Source organism: Podarcis filfolensis (assembly GCF_964270895.1).
Source record: "Podarcis filfolensis genome assembly, chromosome: 6".
Taxonomy (NCBI): domain Eukaryota; kingdom Metazoa; phylum Chordata; class Lepidosauria; order Squamata; family Lacertidae; genus Podarcis; species Podarcis filfolensis.
The window spans coordinates 67,982,681-68,007,862 of record NC_139609.1 but is presented as its reverse complement, the minus strand read 5'-3'; the positions used below and the strand labels follow the sequence as shown (position 1 = coordinate 68,007,862).

General features: G+C 43.1%; 1 protein-coding gene and 1 long non-coding RNA gene across 2 annotated transcripts; one reads left to right on the top strand and one right to left on the bottom strand.

The window, feature by feature from the left end:
• Nucleotides 1-19,068, bottom strand: MYBPH (myosin binding protein H; the record flags this gene model as incomplete). Its single annotated transcript, XM_083617521.1, has 11 exons — nucleotides 1-350; nucleotides 722-775; nucleotides 2,931-3,117; nucleotides 4,068-4,204; nucleotides 5,237-5,396; nucleotides 7,027-7,166; nucleotides 7,649-7,847; nucleotides 9,205-9,293; nucleotides 14,997-15,164; nucleotides 17,441-17,575; nucleotides 18,876-19,068. 10 exons carry the CDS (start codon nucleotides 19,066-19,068, stop codon nucleotides 765-767), a joined length of 1,419 nt encoding a protein of 472 aa, XP_083473647.1. The 3' UTR covers nucleotides 1-350; nucleotides 722-764.
• On the top strand, nucleotides 15,516-24,143 carry LOC310764196. The gene is made up of 4 exons (XR_014549052.1): nucleotides 15,516-20,077; nucleotides 20,124-20,369; nucleotides 20,737-23,560; nucleotides 23,808-24,143. It is a non-coding gene; the product is annotated as an uncharacterized lncRNA (long non-coding RNA).
• Nucleotides 24,144-25,182: the final 1,039 nt, after the last annotated feature.

Sequence of the window (25,182 nt, the reverse complement as noted above, 5' to 3'; positions counted from 1 at the left end):
TTTTGTAGGATATTTTTAAATTATTAATTTATTGCTATCATGACTGTCGTCGTCATCCTAAATGAACATTTCCCCCAAGACTGATAACAACTGTATTGTAGGGTGAAAGACCATAAAAGGAGTAAAAGACATTTAACAGGAGACATGGTCAGTGTTCCCTACAGAGCCATCCTAGTTGCAGGTTCTGTCCTCTATAAAGCTTCTGTTTTTGAAAAGACGCAGCAGCAGCAGCTTCATCTCCAAGCGGGAGATTCCTTCTAGGAACCATGGAGCTGAGTGTGTGAATAAGGCATCGCTCCAGAGCAGGGATACCAAGAGGGAGTTTTGTAGGAGGGCTTGAACAGGAAACACTGAAACAAGAGATATGTGCAGACTCAATATCTGGAGTGGATACTAGGCACCCAGAACAGAAAGCATCTAATTTAGTTCAGCGTTCATTCACTCCTAATACCTATGAAGCAGTCAGCTTTTCCTTCTCCTTGCCACTATGCACCCCTTAAGCTTGTTCTGCTCTTCAGTGCCATGGAGGACGGTGTTCTGTTGCCAGCATTGAGGTAAGATTGAACCGCAAGTCTTTTGTAGAAGACAGAAGTGAGAGAGACCTTGCCCTTCACTCCAGGCCACAAAATGTTTTGGGCCAGCCCTAGCCCAAGCCCTGATATGGCTTCTGAACCAAATGCATTCTGGATGATCATCTTTAATTCTTCCAATGACATCTTACCTCAAACTCACTTTGTTCTTCATCTGGAATCACCACGTCATCCTCATTCTGGGACTGTAGAAACATAAAAAACTTCCAAGATTACTTTCTAGGCATCTCTTCAAGCAATGTGTCTTTTTTTGCTTGCTTGCTTGCTTGCTTGCTTGCTTGCTTGCTTGCTTGTTTGTTTTGTCCTGCTGGTGACATTAATGGTAGCACAAGCTTTTGCCATTGAGATAGACCAGAGAAACACAGTGGTTGGTTGCAGTGCAGTAAGCAAAAGCTACTCCTTTGCAAACACACAAAAAACCCCAACAGCTCCAGGCTTATAAAAATGCTTCTTTATATACTCTGTGATGTTAAAATGCAAAGCACATATAGTTGCTTAGCTGACTCAAGTCTGCTGGGAGATGTTTAGAGGCAGTGCACTAAATTTGAAACACTATATGCTTAAAGGGCTCTTTTTTTCTTAGTATCTCTCTCATCTCCATCCCAAATTGGTTATGTTCTGTTTCACTCCTGCAGTGGGAATGTCAATTGCTTTTTGCACTGGATATTTCCTCTCCTAGTAAATACAGCACTAGAATCTCCTTCTGGCTTTGTTTCTGGTGTTCATTCATAAAAGATTTGCTGCATGGCTGTTCTGGGGAAGGGAAATGATTTTTGTTTTGCTTGCTTAGCCTTGATAACAGAATCTAGACAAGTAAGAATTTTATTGTACAGCAAAAAGGCTTCATAAGATATTTAAAAATAGGCATGACAGGACACAATGCAAGCTGAGTGTGAAATATCAAATGTTTCCCAAGCCCTTGGGACTTTGCCATACAGAATGTGAGCCAGGTATCTTGCAGGCTTGGGCCTGCATTGAATGTGCTGCTTGGGTTAGATCTCTGCAAGTGAGAGCACCAAATCTTTCTGGGTAGTTAAGTTTTCTTGTACTCTCAGATTTGGGGGTTGAAGTGGAGGGGGATGGAAGAGAGCTGGGGAGCTGTTTGCTGAAGCAAGGAAATGTGATCAGGAAGCCTTGTGTGGGCAATAAATTACAGCCACTCAGCTGGGCTGCAGCCACTGCAGATGGAGAGCACCAGTTACCCACTTACAGGAGGTTCTCTGCCATTAATAGAGTGGAGAGGAATTAATATCTCAGTTACATAGTTAAGGCTAAATGGATCCTATTAGAGAAATATTACAAGGCTGCAGGATTCCAGAGCCAGGAAACATGATCAGGTGCAACATATGGTATTTCATCATCTTGACTGCCAGGTTTGCCAATGGGAAGACTTGCACACTCTCTCTTAGCTAGTTTTTGTTTCGTTTCTTTCTGTTTTAACAGCATTGCAGATTTGGGATTCTATGGTGGAAAGGCCACCCTCTTCTTGAAAACTTACAAATAATTTATTCCACCTTCTTACAGCCAGACCACTTGACTGCTCTTACTTCGTATAGACAGTATTTCCCAATATTCAATATTCAATCAAAATCTATTTTATTGTAGTTTTAAAAACCACAGGCCAGGCTGACTGAGTGTGCCTCTGGTTTAGTTGTACCTCTGCCAAGTTGTTCTTAAACAATTCACAATCCCTGAGCCCTCTTCCTGCAAAAGATTATAATACTGACCCACCTTAAAGGGCTGGTGTAAGGGACAACATGTAAAGGAAGCAATTTGAAAGAATATTCTGACGAACAACATAAATGCTAAATATTGTAATTAAGCTAGCTTGTGGTCACCTCTTCTGCTCTTCACAAGTGTTGATATAACTGCACCATCCAATCACCTCTGGACTGAAGCACTTTCTTAATGAATTTTAATAAGCTGAAGTAGAATGTGCAGCATTTGGCAAACCTTCTAAGTCACTACCTGCTGCTGCACAGTGTTTCCTTGGGAAATCAATAAAGAAGGGCCATCAATCCTGGGAACCAGCATTAACAATGTATGAAAGTGATTCTGGGAATGTCCCAGATGGAAAGGGTTGCCAGCAATCCAAGCAAAGGGATGGCAGTGCACCAGCCTTCAGCTGCATCTAGCAAACACACCCTGCCTGTCAATCACATCTCTCCAGGAGGCTGAAATAATTCGTTACATGACTATGATTGGAATTCCCATAAGGGACAAAGGATTCCAAGCCACAGTAGAATTCACCCAGAATGGTTGCAATTCCCTTTGGAAATCTTAGCAATTGCATCAAAATAGGCAGTCCTAAAGCAAACAACTCAGATATTAAATACATACCTGTTACATTTAGCTTGCAGTTTACAGAGGCTTCCCCCAAAGGGTTCACGGCCTTGCAGGTATAGACACCACCATCGAAGGGGCTGGGCTTGCGGATTTCTAGAGAGCAAATACCTTGGTTCATGAGGGCTAAATACCTGGGGTCTTCTCCAATTTCCATCTGGTTTTTCATCCAGATCACTTTGGGCTGAAATACAAGTAAGGCACCAAAATGGCAGAAATTAACACTTCTCTCCAAAAAAGTGGGAAGGGGCTGATCACTGGTCCCAGGTGAGCAGTAGCTTCCCATTACTTAGTGATAAGTTTTTAGAGCCTCTAGACAATCTCTCATTACTTTTTCACCCTCAACCCTCCTGCCTACTCATTGGGACTGTTTTATGGTGGATGTCACTGATAATCTCCCAGTGCTGTCATAGACTGCAGCACCCATCGCATGTTTGCTGAAACAGGAAGGCACTACAAAGCCGCTTCCCCATAAGACTGGACATTTATCTGGAAAGTAATGGGGAAATGCACTGGAAAGTGTGGCATAACACTTGCTTCGATGCAATGCCATCCAATCCCCCCCCATATCAGAATGACTACTCATTAAACAGCCCAAGTCATCTAATCTCCCTGCAAACAAATCAGGGTGAATGCTCAATAAACAGGTCTCCTGGAAGCCCCTAAACTCTAGAGATGCTTGAAGAATTTGATGCAAATTGGCCTGATCTGCATCTCCTGGACTAAAGTACAGATCAGAATGTAGCTCTTATCTGTTAGACTTCATGGTTCTCTGAATGTTGCGATGTGGACCTCAGCTCAAAAAAGGTATGCATCTAAATGCGTGTTGTGAAATAAATTAGAAATTCATATTTTGAAAGAAAAACATTCAAATGCAGTTTAAAAAAAAAGTTTGCAGATTACTGTGGAAGCAGGACAGAACAGGCTGAGGAGTAAACACATGCAACAGGGACACTTAACCTGAAATAAATGGATCCACCTGTCTGCAACTTATCCCCATTAACAAAAGAAGTCAACCCATGTTCCTCTACCAAAGGAAACACCTCAAGCCTCTCATCCTATACCCAATGTCAGATTCAGTCTTACTAAAGATGGTCACTGATCACTTAGCTTCCAAGAATGACCAGCACTCACCTTTGGGAAGCCCCGGACACAACAGACAAGCTGGGTACTGTAGCCCCGGGTGGTAGTTCTGTCGGTGAGAGGCTGGGTGAATTTTGGAGGTTCAGAAAGATCCTTGCTATTGTACTTCTCTGCTTTGTATGTGATTGCTGGGGGAGTGGGGGAGAAGGCAGATCAATATAACTCTACATAAGAGGGGGAGTAGATTGTGAGACTTTCTGAAACAATACAAAATGACAGCTCTGTATATTGAAATTGGAAAAGGTAAAGGACCCCTGGATGGTTAAGTCAAAGATGACTGTGGGGTGTGGCGCTCATCTCCACAGGCAGCTTTCCGGGCCATGTGGCCAGCATAACTAAGCCGCTTCTGGCACAATGGAACACCATGACGGAAGCCATAGCGCACAGGAAATGTCTTTTACCTTCCTGCCGCAGCGGTACCTATTTACCTACTTGCACTGGTGTGCTTTCAAACTGCTAGATTGGCAGGAGCTGGGACAGAGCAAGGGGAGCTCACCACCATCGAGCGGATTCGAACCGCCGACCTTCTGATCTTTAGCTCCCTGAGAAAACTATCAGCAGCCTCCAGCCATGTATTCATTTGTAACTGATGTCTTTATGAAAGACAGAAAGAAAACGTTCCTTTTTTCACCCCAACTACACCATTAAAACTCACTCCGTCATCCCTCCCAGTGTTTGCCATGGCTTATCTGGCTTTACATCAGAGTGAGGGATGTCCAGCCTCTGGGTTAAAAACTGCCCCCTCCAGGCTTCCCAATCCTGCATTCAGGTCTTTCCTCAGGTTGTGATCTCTCTTCCAACCCATGCGTCCCTCTCGCCACATCCTCTTCACTAGCCCTGCTTCACACCCTCCCCTCCAGCTCTTTGGTGTGGCTGGAATGTGGCCTATTGAACAAGAGTCAGTTGTGTGGTATTACCTACTTTTCTTGCTGTCCCCACCCACTTTTCCTCTGATACTCCCCTCCCCTGCCACCTCAGCATACAGCTGCTGGAACGCTGCCCATCAAAGAAGATGCTTTAGACAATCTGGCTGGAATGGTTTGAGCTGTCATGGCTGCCTTCTGTTCTCGATGTTCCATGCACGTAACCCACCAGCCCTACAAGGGATGGGGTGGGTCTCCACAACCTTGTCTTTCCTACTGTGCTTCTACAGCCCCTACCTGATTTTTTGATGTGAGCCACGTCCTTGGAGACAGCAGGCTTCTCGCTGAGGCCGCAGGGGTTCTCCGAGAAGACTCGGAAGGAGTAGCTGTTGCCAATTATGAGATCGGAGACGGTGCAGTTGGTGCGGTTGTAGTGCTCCATAACTGTGAACCATTGCTGGAAAGCAGTAAAGGTCAGCCTCTTAAACACGAAAAAGGTTCAGGTTCAGGGCACAGGGCTGTCTTCCCAGCAGAAGGACCAAGAGCTTCCCAAGCCAAAAAAACCTATGGAAGCCACCCTGGGGTGCTATTTTGTTTTGGTGTTAGGGCAAACGAAAATGGGTGACGGTGGCACCATTAGGGCCTCCTATTCATACCGAATAGCAATGCCCAGGGCAGGGGTTGTTGGAACTGCAGGACAGGAGGAAGTATTTAACCCGATCTGTAGTGGGGTTTTTTTGTTTTTTTGAACTGTACAATTGTTGATAGCTACGTAACAAGTTCTCTGGTCCCATGGTTTTCACTCTACCACTTCTCTGGCAGCATTGCAAGAGGTGGGAAACATCCCACAATACAATTTGGCAAATTGAGAAGGAAGAGAGTCCCCACTTGACAAACATTCCATTGCTGTCCTGGGGTGGAGAATAATGGCAGGAATTCTCCTTTCCACAGGAAAGTGCCCCCACCAGTAAAGCAGAGAAAACTCACCCTCTATCCAGCCACGTAGCACCTTCTCCCACCAAGCCCTTTCTTAATTGCCAGCATATATAAATATAGCATACAATGAAATGCTAACGCTGCACTGAACAAACCAAGACTCTCTTATACGTTTGCATAAAAGGGTGCTTTTGCACCTTATAGAAAAGGCATTTGATACTATTTGATAAGAAGAAGAATTGCACATTTATTAATATTATAATATGTTGCCCTCTCTCACCCCAAGATCCCAGAGAAGGCTACAACATCAAAAGGCAATATTAAAAACAGTTCAAAACAGCTGGCACTCACAGAAACAAGGTGGGTCCCAAAAATATTTGGCAGCAATGTTGTTTTATGACAATCTGCATGTTTTTAAATTTTTAAATTGATTTTAATGACCCTTATGTATATTTTGAACCAAACTTTTAAATGAAAGTTTGTGTATTGGTTTGTTTTAAAACCTTATACAGTATCAATGCTTCCACAGAGCAACTGAAGCAAGGCATAGGTCACAGCACCAGGTATATAAAAATAGCTGAGTGAATCAACTCTTCCAGGGGGCTTGTGATTGGACCCCAGGAATAAAGATCTATTACAAAGGCAAACTGTGTTGACCTACTGCCATTTCTGAAATAAATGCTGCCGATGGAGGATTAGAGAGGAAAGGTTCTCAAGGGAAAGATTTGTTGGACTAAATATGGATACATTTTAGAGGGTTATTTACATTTGCTAGTTAAAAAAAAAAGAAAAGTTCATACGTGAGCTTTTTTTTTTTAACCTTGATTTACATTCTTATTCAAGATGTTATTGATTCCGTTTATCGTACTATAAAAAACGTAAAAGAATAAAAAGCATAAAGGTTCTAAGTAATGTTCTTTTCCCATTCTCATTTTCACTGTTTAAGCCACCTGTGACCAAATTCTGTATTGTCACGGAATTTGTGGGCTGTGTTTTTGTGGAATATGCATTGCATTTCTTATATTGACTCCTTTTTGTTGGGATTTGTAAACAGCTGTGAAGTGATGGTGGCTTCAGGACCCACCACTAATCCTTGCACAAAGTACAATGCCCCCCCCCAGGCTGTATCTTTCCCAGCCCCAAGTCCTTACCCCAGTCTTCTTGTCTGCTTTTTGGACTGTGTACCCTTTGAGATCAGCATTGCCATTATCTTTGGGTGGGCTCCACTCCAATGCCACGTTAAAGCCCCATACATCCACTAGCTTCAGGTTCTCAGGAGGGCCTGGTCTCTCTGAAAAGATGAGCCACACATTACTTCTGAAATATCAAGACAGTGCTACCTGTCATGGCACATCACAGAGAAGTTCAGCAGCAGGCACCAGATAAAACAGAGAGCAGCCAATAAGCTATCCGGAAGAAGAGGGAAATCTATAACCATACTAGAATATATTATTATTATTCTTCATTCATAACTCTCATGCAGGTGTAGTTTCAGTATCAGAAACAATGGCTCCTAATTTTTCAATGTCTTTCTATCTTACCCTGTTATATAAGGGATTCGAGACTGAAACAGAACAGTCTTCTCAATACACATTCCCCATGGCATAAGCACACCACATGCTCTGATGCTTAATAATGCCAGGCCCAGCAAGCTGCCATATGCCACAGTACACAGTAACTCTTGAATGAGAGAATTTTGTTTCAAGGGAAGAGGTATCTGACCTAGCCACCCTTTAGATACCAAATCAAACCATATGGTTTCATCGCCCTTACCAATCACCTGGAGATTAATGGTGGCCTTGTCTTCTAGTTCATCTAAGATCTTAACACTTATTTCGTATTTTCCAGAATCACTGCGCTGTAGTTGGCGGATGAAGAGGACGGAGTCCCTCTCACTGTTGCGCAAATGCATTCGCTTGGGATCCAGAGGCTGGCCATCTTTGGTCCAGGTCACCTGTGGCTTTGGCTTTCCCTAAGGAAAGGCATATGTAGAACAGTTGGTATATCGCGGTTTTCTTCTATTTGTCTGGCTACTAACTCTTATAAACATACAGGGAATCTTCAGCAATGGATAGGTGGTCTTTCATGATTTTGATGGTTCCTGGTGTTGCTCTTTTAACTACGTTGTCTGTTTTTTGTTTCGTTTTATTAATTTGATTTCACTGACTAGAGTTTGCTTTATATTATACTGTACTATGGTTCTATTATGTGAACTGTGTTGATTGTTCTTCATGGAAGTGAAAAGTGGGAATAAAGTTTCAAAGAAATAAAGTGCTCATTTGTTTCCACTTTCTAGCCACATGTGATTAAACCGTGATGCAAAAAGCCAACACAATTTTTGGACTCTTATTCAAAGGCAGGACAGTTGCTGACACACATTTATGTATGAGTGCCCATGCACAGGAGGCAAAAAAATTCATATTGATGTTTCTACCAAAACCTGAGCTCTGAAGTCCCCCCCCCCCAACAAAAAACTTAGGGGCAGTTGAAGCTAGTATGAATGTATGTCAAATGCAGTTGCTTCTGACAGCTGGCCCTTTAAGGGAGTGGCCTAGATCCACAGCATGTCTACAGATACCCAAGAACCAAGGAAATGCATGGAGTGCTATACCCTATTATAAGTCTCTCTATGCCACTCCATATGGCTTGCACTTGCTATTTTTAGTAGAGAGCTATTTTAGGCTCTGGGCTACAACCCCCCCCCCACCCAGTGCCTGACTGGAACATACTGCCTCTGCCTTCCAAACGCACATAGCAAACTTGATCACAATGTCAAAGTATTCTCTTGATAAGAGCTCTTTAAATCAGAATAACATAACGAAAGATCCAGTGTCAGAATTTAGTGCTAGGAAAAGATCAAGTATGACATAAGACATTTTTTCCATCTGTGTTTAGAGTTTAGGAGGCTGCCAAGAGCTGGTAAGTTTTATATGACTTGCAATATACAGATGTAATGCATATGTCAGCCAAACAAAGCTTAAGCTTGTTTACACATTACAGTTTAGGATTCAATGGTTTGTGCAGAGTACCTTGTTTCTAGTCCTGCCTTGTCCCGAGACAGCTCTCTTCTCAAGCTCCAATGTTTCCTTTTGCCCAAGCCTGTCAGTCCTTTATTTTTCTCAGTGACCAGGCCACATTCAAGTGAAGCTGGAATTCTTTCCAAAATATCAATAATTCCTGCTTTGGAGGCTGCCCACTGTGGCCAACCTGAGAACTAGTTCACCTTTGCAAGCTTTCTGCAACTATTCCTAGCTTATTGACCAATTATGCAAAGGCTTTTATCCCCGCCCAAAGCCAAAATGTCAAAATAAGAATAAGGATCCACATACCCGAAAAGGAATCATCAGGTTCAACACATCGCCCACAGTCTTCATGTACAAGTCCCTCAAATAGCGGGGCAGTCGGATCTTGGGCTGCTCTGGAGAAAACAAAATTATAGCGGTTTGTCACTGGTACTGCAGAACTTTGCTGTGGAATCACTGATGAATCGCCTTTGCTTGGATCATTTGGCTTGCCTGGAATGCTTAGAAGCACTAATGATTAGGCAGTATATAAATGTCTTAAATAAATAAGAATGTTAAGGGGGGGGCAGCACTGAGATACTCATATGACCAGAGATTCCACAGCAGTTTGGAGGCAGAATAAGCCAAATATCTCATATTTCATTGTGGTTAAACCTTGTTAGGATCAAGGGTACTTTCAGTTAGAATTCCTGCTCCATGATTACAGTCATGGGATTTTTGTCTATCACATGACGGTATATGTTTTGACTCCACAGAGAGGGAAGTGACTGAGACAGGATGTTTGTGTTACTGTGTTCCGTGAAGTGGGACTATTGTCCTTTGTTCTTTTCCTCTTTGCTGTCTCTAGAGAGGGAGCCATGTTGCAGTGCTCTCTGTGTGTTTATATGTAAATAAAGTAAATTAGCCAAAATGCTGAGTTGCTGAGGTCTGTTACGCAAGCTGCGAAGACTCTGCAGATCCCTTAGTGTGCTGGTGTCTGTTGGCATCGGTCGCTGTGATGTTCGGGCTGAAGAAAGCTCTCGAACAATCGACCAGGAGGGAAAGAACATGCAAGTCAGGCATGTGTCTCTGCCAGGATCCTACTCGAGTGTAGGGCGAGCTCTTGACACTTTCCCCTCTACGCAACAATGCATCTTCCTTGGACCATAAATACAACCTAGGCCTAGGAGAAGATGCTACCAGCTCTTGAAGTGACCAGCAGTGGCGTGAGAGAACTGTTGGCTCAGTCCTTCCCACATTCCCTGACTCTTCTTAAGAAATACCTGTGTGTCCTGAGGGGAAGCAGGAGAGAAGCCCAAGCCAGGGAGCCCAAACCATCAGCTCCTGAAGTGACTATCCATGGCCTGAGAAGATGTTGAGTCAGCAGTGCCCACACCTGCTCTAGTCTTCTTAAGAAAAACTTGTGTATCCCTGAGGAGAAATCCAGGCTAGGAAGTTGGTGTCATCAGCTCCAAAAATCCGATTGAGAAAGCTCTGTTCTGTATTCTGTAACACAGAGCTTTCCAAACTGTGTGTCATGACACATTGTGTCAGCTGCAGTGCGTAGGTGTGTCGTGCAAACATTCCCCGTGCTCCTCCCAGGGCTGGAAAGGGGTTAGTTTAAGCTCCGGTTTGCTAGTAAAACTGGATTACTGTGTCACGAAATGAGGCATGTCTTAAAAAGTGTGTCACTAACATGAAAAGTTTGGAAAGCTCTGTGTAACATTTGTTTTAATATTTAAAATGGTAAACTACAATGAGTGCCTTGGCAGAAAGGTGCCATATAAACACAGTAAATCAGTAAACCCAGGGAGGTAAGGCAAACTGATTAGCTCTTCCATCACAGTCCAGAGAATCAAAATGGAAATGAATTCTGGCCAAGGCTGCACTGGCAAGAACCCTGCGGTTTGTTTGTTTGTTATTAAATGACACATTCGTAACCTGACCCAACCATGGAGCCCCAGATCAGGTAACTGTGCTTTATAAATTATCAGAGGTGAGAGTTTCTATTAACTCTGGCAATTCTTTGAGCTGAGTTGGTTAGCTCCATGAATGGAGAGTTGGGATCAGGATTCATAAATAGTACGAGGCATGCATTTCATAATTTAATTTAATCCACTCAGCAAGAAGAATCAATATCAAGTGCCTCGTAGAAACAGCATACCTTCTTGCAGCTTCCAACAAAATATTAAAAACATGATAAAACATCAAACATAAAAAACTTCCCTAAACAGGGCTGCCTTCAGTTGTCTTCTAAAAGTTAAATAGTTTTTCTCCCCCTGCACATTTTTGCAGGCATTGTAACTTTAAATTCCAATTTTCTCCCACCTCCAGAGGTGATCAGTCACAGAATCATAACACTGTAAAGTTGGAAGGGATCCCAAGGGTCATTCTAGCCCAACCCCCTGCAATGCAGGAATCTCAAATTGGTGGGGTTAGTGTCCTTTTTGGGGGTCCTAATAAAGGTAGATTTGTAATTCATCCCAAGATAGTAGTTTCCAATATACAGCTACAAAATTGGTTTTGTACCAAATCAATGTCAGATTTTCTTTCAGCTCTAAAACTATGTTCCTACAATGTCTGGATTTTACTTCAAGTCCCTCTGTTGTATACTAAGCCAAAAAGATGTGTGTGTATGTGCTATGCAATGAACAGCACATACTTGAAGCAGAGCTTTATACTTCCCTTGGGAAAACAACCTGGTGAGAGTCAAAAGAAGCCTGTATGCATTTAATCACTTGCCGCTGTCTTCACTAGCATCAAAATAGCAATGGTGTAACTCTAGCATGCTATATTTGTCAATGGTAGCCTGGGTGGTAAAATAATTATGTTGGGGTTTAATAAAAGAGCTATGCATGCCTGTGAGGCTTAAACGTGCAGTAGCCTACGTTCCAGAAGTGATCGTGTAAAGGAGGACCCAGGATTAAAAAGCTGAAAGATACTTTAGCAACGCTGTTCATAGAACACCAGCAATGCAGTAGGATATACCAGAGGAGAGCCCTGCCAAGAACTGTAACAGCATCTTCACTCACCCATCTCTTTCCCCCTGGAATCCCTTGCTGGCATTTATTCTTATCAACAGGGCCAGCGCAGCCATTAGGCAGGATGAGGCCACTCTCTCAGGCAGCGGAAGCCCCCAAAGTGGCACTCCCACAGGCCCTGACACCCCTGCTTATCAGTCAAGTGAAATCCAGCACTCCAAGGAACTAAGTTAATTTCTATATCCCTACATATTAAGGAAAGCATAGCTTGTCTGTTATCTTGCTAATTGCTTAAAATTGCGTGAAGGTGGCTTTTTTTTTATTCAACTGTTATAATCAAACAGCAACAGGGGCAAACAGCAGGCTGACATTTTCAAACACAGAAACCTACGTAGAGGACACTGATGCTAATCTTTCAAAATAAAAGTGACAGCATTAAGCACACTTTTTAAAAAAAGAGCCAGTCCTTTCAACACACAATAAAGTAGGCTAGTAATATTATATCAATATTGTGCAATGAGAGAGATTGTGAGTTTCCTGAGCTGAGAACTGGTGCTGCTACGCTGTACCAATTGGCTAGAAAACTAATTGAAGATTAAGTGTGTAAATAGACCATCAGTCTCAAAATGCCATAGCGTATTTTTTTTTTGTCTACCTGCGGCTACACAGGCACTCAACTGGAATTTGCTCCCAGCAATGTACATAAAGTAGACTCGTTAACTAAACAGCTGGAATTGCAAGAACAATTTAAATATAACATGCTGGTCAAGATTTTATATTTGCATAATCTGAGACACTCAGACTATAGAACCTACCCCAGCACAAAGAAAACATTCATCTGCCAGTACAGTACTGCTGATATCTGAAAATACAACCCGTTTTTGACTCATTCAGTCAGGTTAAAAAGCACTGTGTACAAATTTCATAAGACAGTAGCAGATGCCTTTATGTCCCTACTCCTTCCACACCTTATGCTAGTGTTGCACAAGCAGTGAAAGATAGTTCTGTAAGTCCAGTGACAATCTGTGCTAGCAGGCAGCACAGGCTGCATTAGAGAACTCACTTACCAACTAGCTGGCAGAGAAATATGTTCATCACCGGCATTCATCGTTTTCCATCAAAACATTTGTCTAAAAATACTTCCTTTTCACAGTAGAAACAGAATTTAGGTTATTCTGAAGTGCGACCCTTCTGTCCAAGCTATACAAGGTCTTAATATTTCACACTCCACACAAGATCCCTACTAAACACACTATGGGGCCAGCAATACCTAGAGGAGGCTGAAGAAGCTTTCAAACTCCTAAGAAGCACTGAAGGTCACACACCCTTGCTGTAATCTGAAGTGAAAGAGCCAGGGGTAAAGTGACCAGATGCAAAAAAGGACAAGATCTCTGAATCTTTAATAGTTTGGGGGGGGTGCACTCTAGCAGTGTTTTATGCAGTAGTTTAAAAAGCAGTACAGTGGTACCTCGGGTTAAGAACCAAATTCATTCCGGAGGTCCATTCTTAACCTGAAACTGTTCTTAACCTGAAGCACCACTTTAGCTAATGGGGCCTCCCGCTGCTCCCGTGCCGCCAGAGCACAATTTCTGTTCTCATCCTGAAGCAAAGTTCTTAACCTGAGGTATTATTTCTGGGTTAGTGGAGTCTGTAACCTGAAGCATATGTAACCTGAAGCATATGTAACCCGAGGTACCACTGTACTTGGCAGATTCTCCTCAGCTGGTTTCCAGCTGCAGAAAAATGTATACATGGGTTCCAAATTACAGCACTCAGATCCATGACCACTGCTGCCAAGTGAGATGCAATTAATAGTGCAATGTATGTTTCATTACATTGTGGTGCCACATTAATGTTAACAGCAGCTGACACCATGGAAGTCAGAGCTGTGTCATACCCAGGACTTGCAGATCAGACTGTTCTTGCAATTTGTAGACATATCTGCACATGATTTATTTTGAGAACTAAATGTGGTTGGGAGGTAATACTTCTTCATCACTGACTTCAGCTTCTTCTGGTCTCCTGTTACCCAGAGTTCTGTTGATGACTGAAGGATGAGGGCAAGGTAATGTCATAGCCACAAGGGCATCCCAGGTTAAAAGGAACCTGCCTTGCCATGGATGTTATCTAGTGCTTCCAGTTGAGTGCTAAAATGCTGAAGAAAGAACATGGGGAGCTATCATGCCCTCAACAGAACTACTGAAGTAAGCCAATTGAAAATAAGGAAATTTAGTTCTGAATAAACATGTATAGGATTGCGCTATTATTCCTGTATTCGGAAGAACAGTTTTATATTAACATTGGATGAAACATAATTGTACTTCCCAATGGTGCACCAAGAAGGCCTATCAGATGCATGTTTAAGGTCCATGTGCAATGCCTGCCGCTCACTGCAATGCACATTGTCATAGGAGATATCCACTTGCCCTACATATTCATGGGACTGTCCAAAAATAGGTGCATCAATGGCACCTTTTTAATTTATTAAAGCGGATTTCACATAACATCAACTGCATCTTGTTCTCACCTTTAAGCAGGTAAAGTATGCTCCATTTTTACACAAGCAGGTCTGATTGCTCTATGCTGGGATGTCTGCTTCATTTTCATTTCAAGAAATTGCAAAAATGAGTCAAAGCTGTTCATAATTTTTAAAGCAACGAAGAAAGGACAACAGAAGGAAAAGTAAAGCAATCTTTGCCAGGGCAAAATGGAAATAGCCAAAACCAGAAAGTCATCTGAAATTAATTCTCCATTGCATACCACAGTGCAACCAGCTACAACAAATCATGACACCAAATGCTAGCAGGCTTTAGTTGTGGTGAAGAAAAAACTCCAAGGGTATACTAATGTGAGCCAAAGTCTCTCTTATGGAGATTACAGGAGTTAATGAAAGCCATTAAGCAAATTTGATCTGCTTGTGTATAAGGGAAGGAGTGTTGTTTAACCTTAGCATACCACATCACTTTGCTGATAGAAATCATGGTCCCACAAAGCTCCTGGCGGGGGGGAATAACTCCCAACAAGGCAAACAGCAGCTAGAGGGAGTATTTTGACCAGGAAGATGATATGAAGGACGTCTTTGAATAATCCATGTTAATGAACATGTTCTGTTACGCTAAATGCATTCAAGATACATACCAAGAACCTCTCTGATGAGGAGTGGCTGATCCAGGACAGCTGGCTCACTAACTCCATCACCTTTCACAGCCTTCACACGAATGAGAAGTTTATCTCCAGATGTTAGATCACGAATTACATAACGGGTGGAAAGGAAGGGCTTTGTGTTGGCAGCCACCCAGTCTGTAGCTAAAACAAAAATATGCAACAGGTGAGTCATATGATTAGAAGCAAGGATGGCACGGTTGGGTTATGGCACTCGTTTGACCTTACAGCAGAGTCACTGCTACTTACCAGGAAGGAGGGGTCAACACAATGTAAACACACCGGTTGGAATGCCAGATTGGCTCTGCCAGTATATTTGCACCATGTCAACCTCCCTGCCCCCACTTCCAGTTAAGCAGCAGCAGGTAAGCTGCCAGGAGGTCTAATGTTTATTGCTGCCCCACTACGTTATCCGCAACGGAATTATTGTATAAAGTCGATTCAGTGGACAATGAGGCCTCTACTCTGATACCTTTAAAATGTATCTGTCTACAGAGTCCACTCACTTCTTTCTTGAGAATGAGATGAAAGTTTCAATGCTAAGAACACTTACTTCAGAACACAGTAGCGCTTACTTCCAATTCAACACTCTTAAGACTGTGTTGTTCAAAAGCAAACCTATGCTTTGCTAACCTACGTCTACTGGTTTGTTTGTTTGTCTGTCTGTTTTATAAAAAACCAACCCCAAATTTAAGGTTGCAATATATCAGTTCTAGCCTCCCAATTCAAGAAAGACCATGTATAAGCTCATTCTTACATTCAAATTATCTAAGGGTGCCATGCGTCCTGGACATAGCCGGGATTTGTCCGTCGAAAATGGCGTCTGGGCCAAAAAGTGGCTAAAACGTCTGGCAACGAAAGGTCAACAATTTTGCCTCCACCCCACAAAAAGCCTTTCACTTTTAGAAATATGGCAACCCTAAATTATCCCCATTGGAATACAGCATTTGGATACATTTGTGCTACAATTGTGCTCAAGCCATCTTTTGTGAACAGTTATGCCATGTTTCAAGGGCACCCTCTTCTAATCACAACAAAAGCATGCTTTTATTGGATTCAATTAACAAAAGAGGTTACAAAGGTTGAGGCAATCTAATCAGTGAGTGGAAATGCTACCCTATGGCAATAGCTCTCCAAATACACCATGCAGATATGGAGTAACAAATATGTGATAATGCACTCACGCAGGTCGAAAAACTGGCTTGAATAAAATATTCAGCAAACAATTTGGAATGCAGGAAGTAATTTGCGAGCAAGGAAAAGAGCTAAACTCAAAATAATTTATTTATGAGAAATGATTCACCCAGCTATCACTCACAAGAAACCCCAGCTAAACAACCCATGAAAATGGGCAACATAAATTGTTTGTAGCAATCAATAGGGATGTCATCAATTGCTGAAGACTTTAGTAGACGTCACCCACTATTTATTACCATTATAGCATACTCAGTGCGTATGATAAACCTTGTTTAATATACAACATCTTCTACTCAGGCTGTGATATGATTAATCTATCACTGGTGGTTTACAAACCAAATTGCTCACAAATGTAATCTTGTTTCCTAATATTATTCAGTTTTTTAAAAGCAGACATCATAGACTGCAACGCTTTTTCGTAATATAAAGTGCCATATCTTTGTGCCAAATATACCATATCTTTCTATGCTATAGAGAAGCCTTGCCCAGGAGGTGCATATTTGGCAGCTTATATGGTATGGCATCTATACTTGCTACATAATGGATTCAATTTGCAAAAGTAGTTGAAAGATGGGAGAAATAACTACTTTCTCCATTTCCATGTTTGGAAAGCCACTTCCACCATTGCTATATATAGTATAAGAGGCTGAAGGGCAAGGTCGTCATTTCTCGACTTTAAGTAGATTTCCTTCTTTCAGTAGTTCCACAGCAAGCAGACTTTCTACATGTGCAACATTTCCTCCTCCAGCATGCAAGTTCTGTTTCTCAGCAGTTGGACAGAACCAATGCAGTGATTGAACAGAAGAAGCTACATCTGTGGAATCTCTTCCTGCCTGAGAGCTCCTAGAAGAGATGGACCAACCTCAAGGTTCTAGAATTTGCAACCCCATGACTTGCTGCTTCTAGTATTCCAAGCCTTTCTCAACTTGAGCTCACAGAGCATGTCCATTGCACGTCAACATGGCATGTGAGCAACTGATCGGGTGTGTGGAGAAGATGTCAGGCTAAGAAGAGAACACATATCATTTTCTTTACACACCTGTTCAGCAGTTTAAGGGTTCAATGAACATTTCATGAGAACTATATGGTTCTTTCCTCACCTCCAACTGTGGCTGTAGATATGTCAAGAGAGGGACAAGCAATTTATCCTGACCATGTTATCCTATTTTCCACATTAATGCATGCAGCTCTTCATGCTCACGAGAGATAAAGCTCAAGCCTACTTCCGTATTTGCAGTGCTCCACCACATATCCATCCAGGCCAGAATGGCCCACAACCTCTGGGGCATCCCACGTCAGAGTCACAGAATTGTCGTTCACATCGTCCACTGTTAGATTTAACGGTGAGCTGGGAGTGCCTGGTATCACAAATATAAAAGCGTTAGTAAGGCATTTTCCATCCCCACCAGTTCAGTACTTAATGTTGTGTAAATTCATTAATGCTCTTTTCTTGGACTAAGGGCTTGGTCATAGAATGCATATCCCAACCTTATTTTAGCCTTTGCATGATAGCTATGCAAATTCCCATTTCTCACACACTTAGTGAATGTGAGAGCAGGGAACGGGGTTGTGTCCCGCTCCCCAACACTGGTGCATACCTCTGGCTATATGCCCCAACGTCCAGCATTAAGCTGAGCACATCTCCATACATACAGTTGTATGGGTATAGGGATTTTCATGTGATCAGGAACCTCAGTTGCACTGGATTTATGACTGCATGGAAGCTCAGATATATGTACAGTTGTATGCATACAGGGCTCGCTTTCACTTGTTCAGCTGAACAAGAGAATGTAGTGGGGGGTTGTGACCAGAGGGGTACACCAACATACATATTGCTGTTGCAGTAAATTCCCTGGGGAACCAAGTCTCCCTCCTACGACCTTCAAATTTCTGGGACTATCCTCCTTCTCCTTCTCCAGCTCCTTCTATTATGCTCTCAATAGTAGTCAGTGGGAACAAATAGCTGAAAATGATTTCATGGAGGGTGGTTTTCTCATTCATTCCATTTCTGACACTGATAGAGGTTTTGTTGTAAAAAGCTACAAGACCTCTTTTGGTGCTTCCAGCAATATACAGCTCATCCAGGTAATTGCAAATGAGACTTCGGTGGCAATGGGGCTTTTAAGGCTGCAGTCCCAACCCTATTTAGTTCCCATTTAATTCAATAGGACTTGCTTCTATGGTTAGGATTCCATGGTTAGGATTGCATTGCAATGTATCAGAGAAGTGAAATCCGTCTTAAATGGAGGAGGCAGAACGTGGCCTGCAGTTAGAATACCAATGGCGTAGCGTGAGCACCGCAATTAATTATATTATTATTATAATTATAATTATTTAAAAATTGAGCCAGCACTATACCACAATAAACACCCCTCTGGGAAAAAAATCACCAGAAACCAGCGTGGTGCAGGCGGTGGCGCTTCACTCGCGACCACTTTTTTGCCGTCTTTTAAATATGAGAGAAGCCCCACAGGTGCTTTTTGGCGCCCAGGCTCAAAGCGCCTCATTTCCGCGCGTGGCCTAGGAAATGGCCTCCCGCGTCCCGCGCGCGCCACGGGTTTGCGCCGGGAGCAAAGAGGCGCACGCGCTGCCGCTGTCGCCCTCCCGCCTCCGCTGCTCGAGACCCTTTTCGGCCACCTCGTCGGCCGCCGCCCTCACCTTCTTTGGGCTTCTTTTTAGCTGGAGCTGCCGGCGGGGCGCTTTGGGCCGCCGGGGGAGCCGGAGTCTCGACGGCTGCTGCTGTTACGTCCGGTCCGGGAGCTGCTGGAGTCGGTTCTGCTGGAGCCGAGGCCGGCTCTTCGGAGGGAGCGGCCTCTGGTGGGGCCGCCGGGGCCGTCTCTTGCTCGGACATCTGCGGTAGGCTTGGAGGACTCCGCTCCGTGCCCCGGGGTGGCGGTCGGTGAAGCTGCCGCGTGCGGTTAGAGGGTCAACGGTGGGCAAAGTCCCGCCCGGCTCTCCCTTTTCTCTCCTTTCTTCTTCGGCGGTGATTTCCCCCCTGTGCTCTCCGCCGGGTCTGGGGGGGTTTTATAGGTCCCTCCAGGCCGCCCCCTCCTCTCTCTCCGCCGCTTGGGCCCACCTGCTTGGGCGGGCGGGGGAGCCAGGAATAGCCGCCCAGCAGCTGCGAGGTGCAAATTCAGCATCTCCTCGGGAGTAGCTGCCATCCGCGGGACTCGGCGGGACTGGCCCGCAGAATGATCTGTCCCTTGAAGCAAGGCTTCCCTGAGACCGGGTTTCGCAAGGCTCTGTTTCTCTGCGTTCCGTTAGCAGGGACGGAACTGGGCCCTCAAGCCGGCACCCAATGCAAAGCATTGCCCCTGAGCATGTGCAAAGTGACATTCCTTCAGCCTTGCCATCTCCCTCCTCCGTACCTCCTTTTTAAAGTAAACCAAGCCCTGTAGAGAAAGGGTGCCAAACCTTCACAAGCTGCCAGTTCAGCATGAAACTGGAAATTAAGGAATCAATGCCGACCTCAAATCCTGTGTGGAGCAGGAATTTGGGTGTCCTTTCCCCAGCCTTGCATTCCAAGAGTGGGTGGGGTATAAATAATAAATTATATTAATATTATTATCATCCCTCTGATTCCTCCGTTTTCCAAATAGTCCTAAGACCCTCATCTGTCATTGCGGCTTGCAGGGTCCAGACTGCACTAACAAAACTGCTTGATTATGGATCAAGTGTCTATGGGAAACAGCTGATGAAGACGAAACTGTGCCAAAAGGCAAAGTTCTCTAGACAAACTATAAATTCCAGAGGAATAGTTGTGTTAGTCTGCTGCAAAAAAAACAGTAATCTTGTGATTTGCTGCAGCATAATATCTTGTGGAATAAAAGAATCCTGAAAGTTATGCTTAATAGTAAATAGTTATGCTTAATAGTTATGCTTAATAGTAAATAGTAAACTTAATAGTAAATAAATACAACATGTAAATAGCAAATATAACATATAATGACATTTCACTTTAATAAAATACCTAGTAATCTTTTTTTGCTAATTTGAGGGGGTTTGGGAGAAACGTGAGTGTACAGAAGCTGGAAACAGGAGTGGTTTTAAGATATGTTTGCTAAATTGTATGATACATCTGAAAGTTTGCGTAGGGAAGTAGATGATCTTAATTTATTTATTTTGGAAGTGCTACAGAATTATAGGAGGCTAGTGGGACGTGGGTGGCACTGTGGGTAAAACCTCAGCGCCTAGGACTTGCCGATCGCATGGTCGGCGGTTCGAATCCCCGCGGCGGGGTGCGCTCCCGTCGTTCGGTCCCAGTGCCTGCCAACCTAGCAGTTCGAAAGCACCTCCGGGTGCAAGTAGATAAATAGGGACCGCTTACCAGCGGGAAGGTAAACGGCGTTCCGTGTGCTGCTCTGGCTCGCCAGATGCAGCTTGTCACGCTGGCCACATGACCCGGAAGTGTCTGCGGACAGCGCTGGCTCCCGGCCTATAGAGTGAGATGAGCGCACAACCCTAGAGTCTGGCAAGACTGGCCCGTACGGGCAGGGGTACCTTTACCTTTACCTTTTAGTGGTATTCATAAATGAGCATTCAGTACTGAGCTGCTCATGGTGGTAGCAGCATACTGGTATAGTCCCAGAACAGTCAGTTCTTTTAGGATGCTGCTTCGCTATGCTTGCCTTGTCAGATCTGAGTGTGGGAAAAGATTTAGCAAATAGCTCACTGTTGGGGCATGTCTGCACTACTGATTTTGCACAATTGGCTTTGGTATGTTCCTGATTTCTAACTCTATTGCCAAGCATTGTTCCTAAAAAAAACCCGTTCCTGAATTGATTGTCAGAGTAAGGAAAAAGGAACCACTTTTGTTAACCTGAATGCTGATTGTCCAAAGAAGCCATCAGGCAAGAGAGTTTATGGGCACTTAACTTCCTAGGCTTATGTCTTAATTCTGTTCTAACACCCTAACAGGTGTTTGGTTTGATATACGTTCATCTCCAGTGACTGAGTTAAGAAGCAGCCAGCAACTTTCTGTAGCTTGAGAAAGCAGTTGATAGAGATTTTAAAGGTCAAAGGGTTCAAGGCTGGATTTTCTGAAAGAATAAATCTTCATGTTGCTAAGTTTTTTCTTAAATGCATTTCAGATCTGCCTCAGTGCTTGGCAATTGTCTGCGGTTAAATTTAACATGAATTTATTTGCTTAATGTATGCAGATAGTAGTTTAGATGGTCAAGGTGGTAATTTTGGTATGTCCTGGGGAGGCAGATATTAAATATCTTCAGGCGTCGGCGCAAATAGCTCACCATGGATAAACATGAGAGCCCTGTGAGACATGTAGCACATCTCTTTGCCCTGAGCAGAACAAAAATAAGGCAAAAGAATTGTGATAATGGTGTCAGAACATGGCAGCCAGGCATCATCGTATCATAGGTCAAACTATGAAACCCCAACTATTAAGATACATTTCAGAGGATGTGAGAACGTGCTACTGTGCTTCACTTCAGAGAAAATAAAAGGTAACACAGCTCAGCTTTCAAGAAATTTGGGATGGAGCTAGATAGCTCAGTTGGTTAGAGCATGTTGCTGATAATGCCAAGGTTGCAGGTTTAATTCCTGTGGGATAACTGCATATTCCTGTATTGCAGGGGGTTGAACTAGAAGTAGATGATACTCAGGATCCCTTCCAACTGTACAATTCTTTGACTCCATGATTCTATGAATTCACCTAAGTCATACCGAAGTAGACATACTGAACTCATAACCAACTTCAGCAGTGCCTTTATTCTAGAAAAATGGTCTAGTACTCCCAGTGAAGTACGGTACCCTTCTTTGCCAACTTGCTGCAGCTGATGCCGGGTGGGCCGCGCTTCCAGCTGGGCTCAGTGTGGTGTGAGCACCCTCTGAGTGCCCAAAACTGGGCTGGCCACTGCTGGAAAACATGACCTTCCACCTCTGTGCCATCCATGATGACTTCAAGAAAGCCAGAGTCCTCTTGTTGCTGCCCGGCTGCCATGGACCTGGTCCACCTGCTGCCTGCTGATCTCTTTCACCTGGCTGAGTGGCGTCGGCAGGCATAGTGGCAGCCTGGCAGCTTCCTGCAGCCATGCCACCACAGGACAAGGAAGAGGAGGAAGTCACGCGCCAAGGAGCCCACTGCCATGGGCACAGGAGAAAAGGCACACCCTCTTCACACACTTTAGTAGCCAAGATTTGGTGAGTACCACCAGGAAAAAAAGGACAGAACTTAAGTAAACTTATTTCAGTAGGTCTGCTCTTGAGTATGACCGGACACAAACCTTAATATTCAGTGTGCAAATGTGAAAAGTCACCCATATTCTTATCAGACCGCCCTCTTTTTAGTTATCTGATTTCCACAAGCCGTGTCACCTGCAAAGAATCAAAGGGCATTTTTTGCTTCAGGCCTCCCCCTTGACCATTTAACCCTTGCCATCTTGTTCTCCCATTAATGACAAAAAGAACTATACACAATCTGAAAAGATCAGGAGGAAAGTTCACAAATGCTGCCTGCAAATGCTACCGAGGGGAAGGCCACCTTAAAGGCAAAAGCCAATGCTGTTTCATATGTCTCTAGGCTTGGAGAATTAGCATTTCCAGACTTGCTGTCATCATGACATTCAGAGCAGGCTTAGTCACATTCTCTCGGATACCCAGCAGGTGGACCAATAAACAGAGAAGCTTCTCATTATATGTATGGCACACAATTGCATACTTACCTCACTCGTGAACAATGATAGCAGGTGTGAGGCTGGGCCGTGTGACAGGGCCCATCATTCAGGAAATTGTCACTGCAGTAAGACAGCACATTCTGGCCTGTTCTTAGCATTAGTGTGTTTGAGGGATAGCTGTTTATTATTATTCATTTTATTAAGAACACAATTCATACTGTAATTCAGCTGAGAGGGTAACTCTTAAGCCAATTTATTTTCATTGAGTTCAATGGGATTATATTTATAAACCTTACTGGATTGTGGAAATGAGGGTATTCCTTGAGACAAAAATAATTACATTGACCAATGTTCATGTAACTGGCTCTCCCAATAACAGTTTAGTTTATTATTGTTTCAAAAAATAATTTTATTGAGTTTTTTAGAATAATAGACCAAGGTGAGTTTATGCACTGTTGCACACAACATGTACCTATTACAAAAGACAACTAAAGAATAATGTAAAATGAAATGCCAGCAATTCATAATAATAGTTAAGTTTATTACATTTTTATATTACTTCAGGGTCCTGAATTATAAAAACTAAAATACACAGTAAATTCAATATAACAATGCAAATGTCAAATACTAAAGGAGTTCATCCGAAGTAAAAGTAATCTAAAAGTACAAAATATCCATACCCCCCACTTTCACACAGAATGCACACCAGTAGTGTTTGGATTTGATATCCCGCTTTATCACTACCCGAAGGAGTCTCAAAGCGGCTAACATTCTCCTTTCCCTTCCTCCCCCACAACAAACACTCTGTGAGGTGAGTGGGGCTGAGAGACTTCAGAGAAGTGTGACTGGCCCAAGGTCACCCAGCAGCTGCATGTGGAGGAGAGGGGAATCGAACCCAGTTCACCAGATTACGAGTCCACTGCTCTTAACCACTACACCACGCTGGCTCCCACAGTAGCAACCAAAAGCCCAACTAAGAGTGCTGTTCAAATGCCCAGGGGAATAAAAAGTACTTGCCTGGGGGTGAGAGCATTTCGCAGTCAGGAACATTAATTTTTCGCCTGTGCCAACACCTGCCTCGAAATACAGGGACAGTTTAACTAGAAAGTATTCCCATGGAAATAAGTTTGCAAAACTGAGAAACCAAGTTCCATTATATAGTGATAAACATAACTGAGCAGTCAATAAAGACTTCTTCATTTTATTTGTATGCCACTTTTCCATAGTTAAAAAAAACCATGCTCAAGGTGGCTTATAACATGAAAAACTTATGTAATTACAAACATAACGAAAAGTACACAACCAAATTGAACAATTTCCATATAAATCATAATATCTAAAATAAAGATACAAAATATCAGAAACAGCGAAAACACCACCCAACAAAAAACCCTAAACAATCCCTCACCTTGGATTTCCTCCCTTAGTTATAGCAGAGCATATTCTTTTGTAGGTAGAAACCACTTTATTCAGCACATGCTGCTGTTAAAGTTTATCTGACTGATTCCTTCACTGAAATTCAAATATAGCAGTTATAGGAGCTATCACCTTAAATACCCAGAGATAGTGAAGAAAGATGCAAGTATTGCATGTTCTACATGAGAGATAAGCAGACAACAGGTTTCCAATATTTACTTTGCTTTTAAAAACAAACAAACATTATATTCCCAAAGTCCACCAACTGCAGCCAGGATCACAACTGTGGTTTGGGTAATGCCCATGGAATTAAAGAAGCAGGATGCCTCTGAGCATATGTTCAGCCCAGGAATTTGCGTTCAATACCAGAATAGAGCACACAGTAATTCCATACATAAAACTACTCTGGCTTTTTTCCTCACACTTTCTTCATTAGAAAGGCCTAATTTAGAAAGAAAATGCCTTTTGCTGTGGCTTTTTAAAAAAACAACAATCGGTATGTGTGTCCCCAAAATCCTTGATGATCTACTACAAGTCTAGAAATTAGCAAACCCTGATCTATCTTCTGCCTGCCACTGTCCTGTCTGGTCTTTTCCTTGACCACCTCAGTTGCTTTGAGTGGGTTCGAAATTTCACACGTCTGTGTATTGAAAATTCAAAATGTGCCTACTGAAATAGAAAAATATGCTGAACTCTTATGAGCCACACCTAAGAATTAGGGTCGATTCCTTTCCCTGTACATGCAAGTATATTCTGAGTAAGGTAATGCATAGAATCATGTTCTAGGGAAGAGCTGGATGCGCCACATGCAAATATGTTTTTCTTCTTAGGGAATGGGTAAGTGAAATGTCTCTTGGGATCCTGTTTCTACTATACATGCTTTGAAAATGGCACCTAAGTGTTTTCTTAGCATGGAA